The sequence below is a fragment of the Microtus oregoni genome, unplaced genomic scaffold (assembly GCF_018167655.1).
Source record: "Microtus oregoni isolate MIOR12 unplaced genomic scaffold, Mior012 000033F_ref0000390, whole genome shotgun sequence".
Lineage (NCBI taxonomy): Eukaryota > Metazoa > Chordata > Mammalia > Rodentia > Cricetidae > Microtus > Microtus oregoni.
Window position 1 is genome coordinate 24473923 of NW_024543092.1, and position 16078 is coordinate 24490000.

A 16078-nucleotide genomic window follows, 5' to 3' on the forward strand; every position below is an offset into this window, starting at 1 on the left:
ACACACGGCCATCTACACACAGCCTGAGCACAGCTCCTCCAACACACACGGCCGTCTACACACAGCCTGAGCATAGCTCCTCCGACACACACGGCCGTCTACACACAGCCTGAGCACAGCTCCTCCAACACACACGGCCGTCTACACACAGCCTGAGCACAGCTCCTCCAACACACACGGCCGTCTACACACAGCCTGAGTACAGCTCCTCCGACACACACGGCCGTCTACACACAGCCTGAGTACAGCTCCTCCAACACACACGGCCGTCTACACACAGCCTGAGCATAGCTCCTCCAACACACACGGCCGTCTACACACAGCCTGAGCATAGCTCCTCCGACACACACGGCCGTCTACACACAGCCTGGGCACAGCTCCTCTAACACACAGAACCATCTGTCCACAGCCCCAGAGAAGCTAAGGAACAAGAAGGACCCTAAGAGGGAAATGCATGGATCACCCTAGGAAGGGGAGATAAGATTTCCAGAGTAAATTGGCAGTGGGGGATAAGGGATGGGATGGGTAATGAAAACATGAGGGAATGGGATGGTCAAGTTGAGGGAGGGACAGAGAGGGAGAGCAATGAAAGAGACATCTTGATAGAGGGAGCTGTTATGGGGTTAGGGAGAAATCTGGTGCTAGGGAAATTCCCAGGAATTCACGGGATGACCCAGGTAAGACTCCTAGCAGTAGTGGAGTGGGTGCCTGAACTGACCTTCTCTAATCAGATTGGTGACTACCCTAATTGTCATCATAGAACCTTCATCCAGTAACTGATGGAAGCAGATGCAGAGGTCCACAGCCCAGCACTGGGCTAAGCTCCTGGTCCAGTCAAAGAGAGGGAAGACAGGTTATATGAGCAAGGGGTATTAAGATCCTGATGGGGAAACCCACTGAAACAGTTGACCCGAGCTAGTGGGTGCTCGGGACTCTGGACTAACAGCTGTGGAGGCCCTCTGAATGTGGGCGACAGTTGTGTGGCTTGGTCTGTTTGTGGGATCCCTGGCAGTGGGACCAGAATCTATCCCTGGTGCATGAATTGGCTTTTTGGAGCCCATTCCCTATGGTGGGATACCTTGCTCAGACTTGATGCGGGGGGGGGGGTCTTGATCCTGCCTCAACTCGATATGCCAAGCTTAGTTGACTCCCCATGGGAGGGATTACCTTCTCTGAGGAGCCGATGGAGGAAAGTGGGGAGAAAGAGGAGGAGAGGGAGGGGGAACTGTAGTTGGTATGTAAAATTAATAGAAAATTTAAAATAAAAAACAGCATAGATTTCTCTATTAGATTACAGGGTAGAAGGGATTGTCTGGTAATTGCTGCCATGACTTGTGAAATCGTTCTTACTAAAAAATATTGTTAAATTGTGCAGAGACACAAACCTGTCTGGCTATGTTCCTGGCTCACTTCGCTCACAGCACTGAGGAACACACAGTTTCACAATTCTGTGATTACCTGGCATCTCTAAACACAATCCGATAAACACACATCTGGGATGTTACCTGGCATCTCTAAACACAATCCTATGAACACACATCTGGGATGTTACCTGGCATCTCTAAACACAATCCTATGAACACACATCTGGGACGTTACCTGGCATCTCTAAACACAATCCTATAAACACACATCTGGGACGTTACCTGGCATCTCTAAACACAATCCTATAAACACACATCTGGGATGTTACCTGGCATCTCTAAACACAATCCTATGAACACACATCTGGGATGTTACCTGGCATCTCTAAACACAATCCTATAAACACACATCTGGGACGTGGGCCCACCTGAGCCATCAGCCTCAGCTGGGAAAGCTCTTATCACACACACTTCCTCAGTCCCTGCCGGCCAGGCCCTTCACACCCAGTCCCTGCAGCCATGTCCTTCCGTGTCTACCCCAGCCCCAGCTGAGTCTCCCCCATCTTCAGCTGCAGTCACAGTTCTGCAGAAGTCACCTGTGTGCAAGCATGCTGTCCTAAGTGGGAAACGTCCACGCAGAGAGCAAGCCTTACCCCTTCGCCACTGTGTTTGCAACATGAAACACAGCAAGCACCGAGGTTATCTACACAGGAATGAGGTAAGACATCAAACTGCCCACGGATCCCTGGAGGTCTAAATATCAATACCAACAAGCCTCTGCATTTGTATATCACACAGCAAAGGTCAGCGGGGTTGGTGTCGAGGTACATTTATTTAGATACCTGTAGCACTGAAGGGACTGTAAAAGGCCCTACTCCTGACGTTATAAGGGTACTTATAGAAACGATTCACTCCTGCATGGTGCTAGGATTAAACCATGGTCTCCTCCATGGAAGGTGTCTTAATTAGGACTTCTGTTGCCATGATAAAATGTGATGGCCAAAAGGACAGGGATGAAAGGTTTATTTCATCTTACACCTTACAGGGCATTGTCCAGGAAAGTCAGGGCAGGAACTCAAGATAGGAACTGATGCAGAATCCATGATGGAACACTCATTACTGACTTGTTTCTCATGGCTTGATCAATTTTTTTTTAATACCCCTGGACCACCCGCCTGGGATCACATGACCATGGTCTGGGCCCTTCTATTCCAATCACCCATCAAGAAAATGCCCTCATGTCTGCCTAGAGGCCAATCTTATGGAGGCCTTTTCCTCACCTGAGGTTCCCTCAGATGACTCAGACTGACTAGGACGCGGTCTGACCAGGAAGGCCGTGAGCACTCTCCCTACACGCGGATGCGTCACCAGCACCTCGCCACAGGAATGGTGCTGAGCTGTGCTTCCCACCTCTGCTTACCTTTGAGTGTCTTCTCTCGGCATGCGGCCACATTCCACATTATAATACAATCATGGGAGGCAGAACAGAGTTGATGTGGATCTATTTGATTTCCAAAAACCACAGCGGTAATCAGCTGATGGTGTCCTTGTAAAGTGAGGAGCTTAAAAAACAAATAGGTTGATTATAACATTGAAAATATATAGAGAAACAATATAATTTCAAACCTGGGCTTGGTTTTTAATTCATTAAAACTCCCCGCATGCAATGCATCACTATTGGCTGTTACCATGAATTGTTACAACGAGGCAGGGACTCATGCTTCTCTTCCTTACTATGCATTAACAAATGTGTACTGAGTACTCAATGGATGCAGAAGAGGTGCTGGCTATACTGACAGCTAAGAAGAGAGGAGCTGGCAGAGGATGAGCACATTTGGACCATTAGACAGCAGGGATACAGAGGCTCTCCTGGCTACAACAAATAAGGATGTAGGGTGTGTGGCTTGAGACTGCTGCAGACACTATACGTGCCAAGACACTGAAACCAGTACTCAAGTACAAGCAGAGTGATACTGGGATGTATGTGTGTATGAGTGCGGAAGAGACATTAGCAATCAGAACTTGTAGGCTAGAGAATTAGCAAATCTGTTGTAGATAGAGAGAGGGGACAAACAAACTCCCATAGTCAAAAGAAAAGGGAAAGGCGTACAAATGGAAGATGGGGTGAGGGGCCAGGATGTCGGGGTGCGTCAGTCCTTTGGAAGTTCAAGTGCACAGAAGTTGACAATAAGCAATTTGGGATAAGGGGTATTATTGGACAGGACAAGAAACACTCCACTCCTGGTAACACAGGCTTGTCTAATGGCACACGATCCTCGGTGAGAAAGACAAGAAAACCGGAAGACATGCAAGACTTAATGGCTTTTTTTAAAAAAAAGATTTATTTATTAAGTAGACAATGTACTGCTGGCAAGGAAGGCTCCAGGTCTCATCACAGATGGCTGTGAGCCACCATATGGTTGCTGGGAACTGAACTCAGTTCCTCTAGAGCCAGTGCTCTTAGCCTCTGAGCCATCTCTCCAGCCCTGGCTTTTCTTGAAGACATGAGAAAATGATCACAGGACCTGTAGGCACCTGTCCTACAATGACATCATCCCAAGGGCTGGGGCTGTAGCCCAGGTAGAGCATTTGCCTACCATCCATGAGGTCCTGGGTCTGATTCCTAGTACTCCCAGAAAGAAAGAAAATCTCCCTCAAAAGTAATGGTCAGACATTCTATAAAACACAGTTGAGAAACTTAGATATTAAACATTAAAAGACCTAAGAACTGAGATACAATATAACCAAATGTATCCTTTTCAAGAACATATCAAAATACCATATAAGAGGAGGGACGGACTGTTCATTCTGTCATGCTGATCTTAAATAAAAATCCCGAAATCAAGTTAAGTGCCTTAACGTAGGAGATGTAAGAAAAAAATAAGGATGGATAAACACATTTCTGCTAAAATTCAACACACTAGGACAGGAGCATCATGCTGCCAACATCCAGCCTTAGAATAGGAATCCAAAAAAGACCAAATACAAGAAGCAAAGAAACTCCTGCCCTTATCATGGCAAGGTATCAGAAGCAAACATAAATCCTATCTGAAGAAGGAAGTTCATCCTGAACAATCTATAAATATCTTCTTCGCACCAACATGAAAAAAAAAAGATAACCTAACAGAAAAATAAACAAACAAACAAAAATTCAAGAGATCCAGCAAAAGGGGAAGGCCCTGGACACACACTCCAGCAAAGTGTGTATCTAAGTGGCCACTCATCATGCAGTAAGACTCTGGCTCGTAGGCATCATAATGCATGAAAGAATGTGTAATGGGGGACTGCTATTCTACCAGGGCTAACATGAAAGGGTCAAGTGTGATCAGCTGTGGCTCTGACCATCAGCAAAGACACAGCTTTATAGTCACTTGAGAAACTCCCAAATAATATCTATTAAGTCTGTGCATCTCCTGTAACTCAACCATTTCCATGTGTGCCCCCAGAAAACGGCAAGAAACAAGTAAACAAACAGATAAAAGAAAGCAAACTTCCACCAACAGTACTGGATGAAATAAATGGTCTATTTGGTGTAAGCCGTGAACATGAAGAGGTACTGGACTCTTCTAAAGGCATGTGAAGGAAAGAGATGCTAGCAGAATGTACAATGAGAAATTCCATTCCCATCAAGTTAAAACATGAGGGAACTGTGCCTCTTTGCCAGAAGTCAAGATGGCGTTGCGTTTGGTAGGAGAAGAGACCTGGCCTGGCCATGGTTTCCCAGGTGACACTTTTCTCCTAAACATTTTATTCGTCACTGCAAAGCAAGAAAGCTCAAGCTGAGTATGAATGGAGGAGGCTTCCTTGAGTTAGGATGAGCTTTTTCTTGTTCATATTCGTTAAAGACTTTTTAAAGAAAGTCAATTCCATCAGGCAGGGATGGCAGGCACATTTAATCCTAGCACTCAGGAGGGAGAGGCAGGCAAATCTCTATGAGTTCAAGGCCAACCTGGTCTACAGAATAAGTTCTAGGACAGCTCACAGAGAAGTCCTGTCTTGAAAAAATCAAAAAAGAAAAGTAAGTTAATTCCAGCCCATTTATATTGTAGAAATAAGAACTTAACAAAATGATTGTTTCTCAACACCGCTCTGTCATAGTTCACAGTCGACTCCATGGTTGCTAACATTTCCAGAGTATGAGAGAAATTAAGAGACAAGGCAAGGTCTCTATGACCCTGGATCTCACAAGAACACCCTTGGTTTGTGACCTGCCTGGTGAGAAGGGTCCCTGGGGCTCCACACACAGAGATGGTTCCCATCTAAAGGAAAAGCACAGTACTGTGTGCTGCAAGCAAGTGGAACATGGGCTGTGGACTTCTTGGACTCAACCAGGTATCTTTCTGCAACTATATCACTGGAGTGGGCATCAGTGGAGGGCATCTCTGGAACTGTGTCCATTATCAGTCTGAAAATACAAAGCAAGTGCAAGGTGAGGGCAGGTCAGCATGAAAGTCTAGTTAAGTCATCATATTAGCCTGAGTACACATATCACACTTACCCACTCATCCCCACCTCCCCCCAAAATGGAAAAGGACCCCGTAAACAAGGAATGACCTCTACTGCTTTCCCATGATCTCCACTTCCAGGCCTTCCTCCACCTTCTGGGTCTCGTTCAGGACCAGGAAGGTGAACAGCCACCTCCCAGTGGCCTGGCCTGACGGAGGGCCCCTGCATAAGTGGTGTGGTAATTCAAATGTAATTGGTCCCCATAAGATCACAGGGAGTGGCACTATTAGGAGGTGTGGCTTTGTGGAATAGGTATGACCTTGTTGGAGGAAGTGTGTCACTGTGGAGGTGGGGTTTGAGGTCTCATATATGCTCAAGCCATGCCTAGTGAACAGACTACTTCCTGATGCCTGTCAGTCAAGGTATAAGACTCTCAGGTCCTTCTCCAGCACCATGTCTGCCTGCATGCCACCATGCTGAACCATGATGATGATGGACTGAACCTCTGAGGCTGTAAGCCACCCCAATTAAATGTTTTTCCTTTATAAGAACTGCCATGGTCGTGGTGTCTCTTCACAGCAATGGAAACTATATTTGAGACAAGTGGAGTTGGTGATGAACTCCAGTAAGAACCAGGAACCCTCACAGCAGCCCTGGGATGCACTTAAATATCTCAGTTCTCTGGTAAGAGTTAGTTTACTATGGGCTACATCATCTGTGGTTCGTGGCTAAGTATCACCAAGCATACTTTAACAAAAATGCTTCAGATATTTTATTTACTTTACTGGATAGACCCATGTGGCACTAGGCTAGAAGATTCCTTGATGCCACTCCTTCCCACATCCCACTGTGAGCACAGATGTACTTGACGGCACACCCAACAAATTTTGAAGCAGGTGGTTTCTGGTCATCACGATGTCCACACCTTGCTATAAACAGAGCTGATCACGCCCTAGTCCAGTCTTTAGAACCTTGTCATTGGAAGTGAAAGTGTCTCTAAGAACAAACATTCTTGCTGAGAACTACAAATAGTGGAATTTAAATAAAATACAGAGTAACTGATTTCTGGGCATTTACAGTAAACCTTGTAAAACTGGGTATTAGATGTTCTGACAAGTGTTCTGGCTGCATGTCTGTGTTTGATGAAATCATGTGCCCCTGTTCCTGCAGTGCCCATTACAGGTGATTCTAATTTATGCTCATGTATTTTAAAATATAACATATTGCAGCCCAAGACTATAGGAACTAATGCTGCTGTTTTGTTTTTATGGGCATGCTGGGCCTGGGGAACTGCCTTCTAAGTATCTGTTTCTGCTCACAGGTTAACGCTGCTCTCAGCTGTGCTCAGGGAAGCTTCCTTTTAAAGTGGGCAGCGGTTACTGCAGAGACTAAATACAAGTGACTGTGGAATGACCAGTCACTAAGAGACATCTGTATTACTCCCTCCAAGGCTCAGGGATGTCAAGGAGGAGAGGAAAGAGGGTAAGAGCCAGAGAAAGAGGTGGAATGTTGTGAAACAGTCTTCTGGGCAGGGCATGGCCAATGCCCTCTTGCGAATCCACAGCATCTGTGATTATCTATGTGAAACTGAGCCTGTCAAGATTCTGTCGTGGAGGAGGGTGTTCACGAGTCCCCACATCTTCCTCGGGATTTATGGGTAATTTATAGTTAATAGCTGCTAGGGAAGAGAGACGCTTCCTTCAGTGGCTCCATACTGGTAAGGGGCCCATGTTTCTGTCAATAGCCTTTCACCCGCTTTCTTCAGTGGCTACATACTGGTAAGGGGCCCATGTTTCTATCAATAGCCTTTCACCCTTGCTCCTGTAAACACTCATTGGGCCGCAGAAAAAAAAATGATATAAAAAATAGAAGAACTAATTGGGAAGAGCGTGCAATTAGTTGGGGTGGGAGATGTGAATATGATCAAAACATACACGTGTGTAAAATGTCACAAGGGAAATCATCGCTGTCTAGTTAATACATGCAAATAAAAATAATTAAACTGGGGCCTGAGCATCAGAAATCTGTCAGCTTCCTATGAATGCAGTATGACCAGCCACTGCACACTCCAGGCATCCCTAAGACTCCCTCCATTTCAGATCACACATGTTCTATGTTCAACCATCCCCACCTCCCGTGATGCCTCTTCTCCCATCCCCAATATCCATTCTAGTCCAGGTCTCTACCAACATTCCAGGTTAAACTAACAAATCTCAGAAATCAAAGTGGTACTCTGTTATCAGAGGACATGCAGTGTTTGACCTCCAGGGCCTCAGTTATCTTAATGCATTTTCCAGTTCCATCCACTACTCTGCAAAGTTCACATTTTTGTTTTTCTTTACAGCTGAGTAAAATTCTATTGTGCACATGCACCACATCCTTCTTGTCCATTCGTTGATAAATGGACATCTAAGCTGGCTCCATCTGCTGCTGTGAGCGGAACGGCAGTGGACAGATGTGCCAGTGTCTCTGCAGTAGGATGCACAGTCCCTTGGACATGTTCCATCCCGGTACAGTTGGATCATAAGCACTCTTGTGTTTGTTTGGGAACTGCCAGGCTGATTTCTGCAGCAGCTGCACAAGCTCACCCTCCTACCAACAGCAGCTAAGCATTTCCAGTCTCCACATCCACACCAGCATTTGCTGTCATTTGTGCTTGTGGTGGTGGCCACCATGGCTAGAACGAGGTGGAATCTCAATGTAGTTTTAATCTGAACTTCCCAGGTAGCTAAGGATGTTAACACGATTTTAGTGTTCACTAGACATGTATAAACAGGTCAACTTCTTCCTTGAACTCTGTTCCGTTCCATAGGCCATTTTTAATTGGGTAGTTTGTTTAGGTTTTTTTTTGGGGGGGGGTGGATCCTTTGTATATCCCACACGATAATCTGATCAAACACATAGCTAGCAAAGATTTTCAGCCACTGCATTGTCAGAGTTATACAGTCTTCCCTGCGCCCTTAAGTGAAGTTTATGCTCAACCATTTCCTTTGGCGGTTTCAGTTTCAAAGGCCTCAGTTTTATACCCAGCTCAAACTACCACTAGTCTACTAAAGAACACGCCCATGAAACTGTAACACAAGATGATCACAGACCAGACCTGGCACACAGCAGGCACCCATACACACTCACGAGGGACCAACACAGGGCAGGCACTTGTGCATATCTGTGACTAAGGGCCCCGTACTATCCCTCATCTTCAGGCAACCTGCCTCTTCCTCCAACTCAAACAGTTGCCTTGTGGATTAGCAGTGTGAACTAAATTAGAATATAAACTCTCCAATCTCCCCAAACCCCAGCTACCACGGCTTGGAATGCCCTATATAGCTGGAGCTTTTGTTTCTGGGACTGGTGCTGGTGTCTTCCGTCGGCCACAGATTTGCTTCTGAAGAACAACTCTTGTCTGCCAGTGAGGGCAAGAATCTGCAAGCCCGCCCTGGCTATGGAAACAGATATCTGCTTAGAGACACTGAAAGATGGATCCGCAGACGCTAGGGTTTCTAACAGTGAACAGACTCGGCAACACTATGGGGCATACCCAAGCTTAGGACCACAGTAGGTGAGACCGGAACAATGCCCTGCAGCACGGATGAACCTGTGGGTGCTAGGGGCTAATTGAGGGAGTCTAACGTGCTTCCTAGGTTGTTGGCCTAAGCAACGAGGCTGCTGTTTCTAAGACACAACAGCGTGTAGTATCATAAATTAACTTGGGAATGTGGTGATTAGAATCTGCAAAGCTTCCATGTGGCATTCTCTAGGCTCCGAGTCCAACTTTCTAGCATGGGAAGAAACAGGAGCCCGTTTCCTACCCCATGGGGTGTAAATTCAGAGAGTAGCAATTTGAGTGCCTCGTGCTGCTCTTAGCATCCAGGGGCTGGCAGGATGGGTGAGTCTAAACACACGGGAATATGAAAGGAGACATGACATTAACTGATGGGGGAGAGTCTTCTGTTTTGTGTTAATTTCATTGGTTAAATAAAGAGACTGCCTTGGCCCTTTAATAGGACATAAAATTAGGTAGGCGGAGTAAACAGAACAGAATGCTGGGAGAAAGAAGCTGAGTCAAGGAGTCACCATGATTCTCCTACCGGATACAGTCACAGGTTAAGATCTTCCCTGGTAAGCCACCTTGTGGGCTACACAGATTATTAGAAATGGGTTAGGTCAATATGTAAGAGCTAGCCAATAAGAGGCTGAAACTAATGTGCCAGGCAGAGTTTAAAAGAATACAGTTTCCATGTAATTATTTTGGGGCATAAGCTAGAGCTAGCTGGCGGCCGGGAGCTGGGGCGGCAGGGAAGCAGCCCGCAGCTCCTCACAACAATTAACACTCTACAAGATCCCACATCTCAGGTGGAGCAGGGAAGGCAAGCCTCTGAGAAAGACAGTAAGTGCAGGAAATTCTATGGTAAGAGCCCAAACACATATACAAACACACGTGGTCATGGGCACACACATACATACCAACTCATACTCACCACACTTGAGCATATACCATACACACATAAATAGGACTGGTAGAGAAGGAATATGGTAAAAAAAAAAAACAAACTTAAGGACACTGTGTTGGTCAGAATTCTCTAGAGCAACAGAACTGAGAGAAGCAATCAATACAGACAGCGGTTTTATTGAAGTGGCTGTAGTCTAGCTAAGCCAACTCTGGAAGTCCACACATCCAGTAGTGTTCAGTTCACAAGGCTGAATGCTCTGCAGTATATGCCAGGACGCCAAAGTAGGCACTTTGTGCCCATGATGGGATGAAGTCGAGTCAGAGTAAGGGCAAGCAGAAGACAAAGAACTTCTTTCTTCCTTGTCGTTTCTATACGCTGCCATGAGGTGTGGCCCAGGTTACAAGTGTGTCTTCTCACTTCAGATGACTAAGAATAAAAACCTCTCACAGGTGTGCCCAGCCACTTGGGCTTTAGTAAAGTCCAGATGTGGTCAAAGTCAATAACCAAGAATAAATATCACAGAAAGTGCCACATCTTTTTAATATAGTATGATTTATTCCTTGAGAATTCCATACAGTTACACAATGTATTTTGGTCATATCCAGTCTTTCTCCTTTCTCCTTCAACTCCTCCTGGACTTGCCTACCATCACATGCTCCTCCCATCTTCCTGTCCTCTTCCTTTTTGTTCTTTGAAATAACCCATGAGCACAGGTCTGTGGCTATTCAGCCGGGCATGAGCAACCTCCCAGGGGCCACACCACCAAAGAAAATAGACTCTCTCTCCCCTAGAAGCTATCAGTTGCCCATAGTTGTTCACGTAGGGAGGAGGTCTCAGGGATGAGGTCTCATGTTGGAGTTTTGATGAGTCTGACCTTGTAGAAGTCTTGTACTGTCACAGAACTCAGAAGTAAAAACAGAAAGCAAACAAAACAGCCCCTGGCATTCAGCAGCTGGCATTCCTGAAACTGTTTCCAAGCAGGAGTAAGTATAAATCCACCTTAGTGTGCTGAGATCTCACGAGAGGGAAAGTGGCTGTCCAGTGTGAAACAGTCATAGGAGACAGCCTTGAACATCAAGGGAAGGGAAGCCCAACTGTGCAGACACATGGCTGTCTTCAAGAGGTGAGTCCAGGGTCCAAAGCCCTGTCGTCAACCTGGTACAGCTCACACTGCTGCTGCAACCTCTCTGTGCTGCTGACACTTGACCTTCTCAGCGTAGCACCTGCTTCTCCTGGATGCAGCAGTGTGCAGCAGTCAGAGATGTGGGGGAATCTGGAAAACCAGGCCATTCTACAGGAAGGCTGAGAGACACACACTTGCAGCTGCAGAGCCCTGGGTTGGCTAACTAACAGTCTGTCCTCTCTGATCAGAGCTCAGATGGGCCCCTAAAATTGATTGTCATGACAGAGCTAGTTTTTATGTGAACACATTTGTTTTTCTAATCAATAGCCTGGCAGTCGTCTATCGGTTTTTCACCCAATACTTTTGGCTTTTTCCCTAGAGCCACGGGAATGTAGCAAGACCTGCACATCCCCAGCTCTCTAGAAGGCAGGGCAGCTGAGCAGCAAAGCTCCATCAAGTAGAGCTTCACAACAGTTACCCCACTGGTGCACAGGCGTGGTCTAGACAGTCCCCAGAGCAGGCATCGTCTGCACATCCCCAGCTCTCTAGAAGGCAGGGCAGCTGAGCAGCAAAGCTCCATCAAGTAGAGCTTCACAACAGTTACCCCACTGGTGCACAGGCGTGCTCTAGACAGTCCCCAGAGCAGGCATCGTCTGCACTCCCCAGCTCTCTAGAAGGCAGGGCAGCTGAGCAGCAAAGCTCCATCAAGTAGAGCTTCACAACAGTTACCCCACTGGTGCACAGGCGTGGTCTAGACAGTCCCCAGAGCAGGCATCGTCTGCACATCCCCAGCTCTCTAGAAGGCAGGGCAGCTGAGCAGCAAAGCTCCATCAAGTAGAGCTTCACAACAGTTACCCCACTGGTGCACAGGCGTGGTCTAGACAGTCCCCAGAGCAGGCATCGTCTGCACATCCCCAGCTCTCTAGAAGGCAGGGCAGCTGAGCAGCAAAGCTCCATCAAGTAGAGCTTCACAACAGTTACCCCACTGGTGCACAGGCGTGCTCTAGACAGTCCCCAGAGCAGGCATCGTCTGCACTCCCCAGCTCTCTAGAAGGCAGGGCAGCTGAGCAGCAAAGCTCCATCAAGTAGAGCTTCACAACAGTTACCCCACTGGTGCACAGGCGTGGTCTAGACAGTCCCCAGAGCAGGCATCGTCTGCACATCCCCAGCTCTCTAGAAGGCAGGGCAGCTGAGCAGCAAAGCTCCATCAAGTAGAGCTTCACAACAGTTACCCCACTGGTGCACAGGCGTGCTCTAGACAGTCCCCAGAGCAGGCATCGTCTGCACATCCCCAGCTCTCTAGAAGGCAGGGCAGCTGAGCAGCAAAGCTCCATCAAGTAGAGCTTCACAACAGTTACCCCACTGGTGCACAGGCGTGGTCTAGACAGTCCCCAGAGCAGGCATCGTCTGCACATCCCCAGCTCTCTAGAAGGCAGGGCAGCTGAGCAGCAAAGCTCCATCAAGTAGAGCTTCACAACAGTTACCCCACTGGTGCACAGGCGTGGTCTAGACAGTCCCCAGAGCAGGCATCGTCTGTGTGCAGACGGACTTGGCTGTGTTAAACTACTGACATTCTGAGATTACTTTCCACACTTCTCCAGACCAACACATAACCAGACACCTCGAAAGAGGATTTGGTGATACTGTGGTTCACTGCTGGGTAACCTGACCAAGTTGGAGGCAAAGAAAGTCCTACAAGACCCAGGAGAGCCCAATGTTCATGTCATACTAACAAAACACATGCTAAGAATTTCTAAGAGCCTGGAAGCCTGACTTGAGCTCTACAGGAAATTATCAGAAAGAAAGTTAGTAGCCCAGGCATAAGCCTAATGTGAGAGAAGCAGAAAGTGCGCATAAGCATGGAGGCTTCCAGGCTGGGCTCAGACATCTCAAGGTGCCCAAGTCAGGCACAAAGAATGGTCAAGACTTGGCCTTTTAGCCAAAAGCAATTCCTGAACAGCTAGGGCTCCAGGGATTAATCCTGTCACAAATTGTTTTTAGATAAAAGAACAAATTACTTTTAGTCCATGTTGTAGTGATATATTTTGTTTGTAATCTAACAAATAAAGCTTGCCTGAATATCAGAGTGCAGAGCTAAGTCACTAATTAGCCATAAGGCCAGGCAGTAACAGCACACACCATTAATCCCAGTACTCAGGAGACGGAGGCAGATGGATCACTATTCAAGGCCATCCTTCACTACATGAAGTTGATCTAATCTAAAAGAAAAACAGAGTCAGACAGCAGTGGTTTACCCTTTAATTGCAGCACTAGGGAGACAGAAAGGGATATGGCTGGGTGGAGAGAGGAATGTAAGGTGGGAGAAGACAGGAGCTCAGAGGCAGTCTGAGGATGCGGTCTGAAGAAGAAGTCTGAAGATGCAGTCGGAGGACCCTGTCTGAACACAGGATTGCCCTTTTGGTCTGAGGATTCGGTAGAGGTAAAAGTCTCTCTAGTGGCTGGCTGCATTGCTTCTCTGATTTCTCAACTTTCACCCCTGTTGCCTGAGGTTTCTGTCCTGCCTGGTCCTACAGCCATTCAGTCCCAAATAAATACACCGAGGTCTATATTAATTATAAACTTGTAAAACTTTAAGACAATTCTGAAGCCATGTTTGAGGCCTCTCAGCAATAGTGTTCCCTTCCCTCCTAAGAACCAAGGACCTAACAGTTACAAATGCACATACTGAAATGTTGGGAACTTTCCATTTCCCTGAGTCTTTGTGAATGTTCTCCAGAAATTGGGGTAAGATAACCCTTACGTGTTGACTCAGTTCCTGATGTTTTGACTCAGTCACTGGGAAAGGGGCAAAGTGACCCTCAGATGTTTTCCCTTACCTCATCTGATCTGGCAACCACCTCCAGCCAATTATTGGTAATAGCCCTTTTGAATAAGTCAATCATAACAATCAAAGAACAACCCCAGACACCCCCTCCCTTGCTTCTGTGGCTTTTTCTGCTTCTGTACCAGCTATCCGGGGTCTTTCTGGCCTCTCTAATACTGAAAGACCCTGTCATGACAGAATGAATAAAATCCTCATGCTTTTACATTAGCTGTGGTGTGAGAGATGGTCTCTTGAGGCAACTCCTCCTCAGTGATTGGACGCTAGGGTCCAACAAACTGATTGGTCTATTAGCTTAAGCTTCTCATTAATAAATTCTTATATCTTACATTAACTCATTATTCTCATCTGTGTTAGTCACGTGGCTTGGTATCTTTTTCTGCAAGGCAATCACATCTTGCTATCTTGCTTCTTCTGCTGCTGGGTCATGAATGACAACTGAGACTTTCCTCTTCCCATAACTCTCATTGTCAAGCCTCTACTACCTACTCGGTCGCTGTCATCTACCTATACTTCCTGCCTGGCTACTGGCCAATCAGTATTTTATTAAAAATAATACAAGTGACAGGATAAAAGACCATATTAGTTATAAGACTTAATAAGAAGCCTGAGCTAATATGCCAATCAGTTTATGATTAATGTAGACCTCTGTGTATTTCTTTGGGACTGAATGACAGTGGGATCTGGTGGGACAGAAACTTCTGTCAACAAATGGTGCCCAATGTGGACATCTACCTCCACATAAAGTCTGAGAGAACTTGGGAAGTTATTCTAGATAGAAAAGAATAGTTAGACACGGCTTCTTGATAGCAACACTTTCTTGGGTGAGCTCTGTTTGCTAGAGGCAAGCGCTCTCATTTAAGAGAGGCTTTCTGACTCAGCTTTAACTATAAAACCTTGCATCTCTTTCAAGAGATCCTGCCACAAAATGCTTAAATGATGTTGATGAAAAGCTGACTGTATACTTTTTGGTGATGGCAGGGACCTTGAAACACCATAGAGCTGTGGCAATAAACATGTCTCTGGCAGTACCTCAGCCATGAGGCTAGACCCTCAGAAAAATAGCTGAGAAATAGGCTGAATCCAGCTATGAAAGCCATGACTTTAATCCTAGCCATATTGCTTAGAAAACTAAAGACTCATGTGGTCAAAAAAGAAGAGATATACAGTAAAGATATATTCAAAGATGAAGAAAACCTCTAAACGGTTTACTGTATATTTAAAAATATATGAGGGCTTAGGTGGGGAAAGGGATAAATTCCTTAAAAGAAAAAAGAAAGTAGTTTGGTGTAGTGGCACACACCTTTAATCCCAACACTTGGGAGGCAGAGGCAGGAGAATCTCTGTAAGTTCAAAGACAGTCTGGTCTACAGAGTGAATTCCAGGACAGCCAAAGATACACAGAGAAGCCCTGTCTCAAAAAGCCAAAAAATAAAAATAAAAGAAATAGAGTTTAAAATAAAGCCAGATAAGGATGAAAAATACACAGAGAGTCTGGACACTGTATGTTATTGTGTTGTCTCTGAATTGTTTGATGGCTGAGGAAGGAGCAAAAGCTGCTAAAAGACATTTGATTATAACTGCTGCTGGATTAAGTTTCGACTTTAAAATTTATGTCAAAAGGTATGTTACTTTGGAGAAAAGGTTTTGCTTTTGTTTCCACAGGAAATGAGAGGCTGTGGATTCATTCTGGGCTAAGAAAAATCAGGTCTGGTAAAGGAAGAACCCTGAGAAATCTCCGATAGGAACAGATGGCCCAGATGTCTAAGTTCTACATCCAGAACAGTTCAAAGACTGCTGCCTGAGATGATCAAGCCTCACAGGATACTCCAGTCAGGACTTGATCATAATT

At 46.0% G+C, this 16078-nt stretch overlaps 1 protein-coding gene across 1 annotated transcript in view; it reads right to left on the minus strand.

The window, feature by feature from the left end:
- Window positions 1-16078, minus strand: part of Wdr27 (WD repeat domain 27) — a 123759-nt gene that overhangs the window by 95519 nt on the left and 12162 nt on the right. The window contains exons 2-3 of the mRNA XM_041680040.1: window positions 5577-5769; window positions 2785-2926 (exon numbers count right to left, since the gene is read on the minus strand). Coding sequence (XP_041535974.1) covers window positions 2785-2926; window positions 5577-5769 — 335 coding nt within the window. The remainder of the gene's footprint in view (window positions 1-2784; window positions 2927-5576; window positions 5770-16078) is intronic.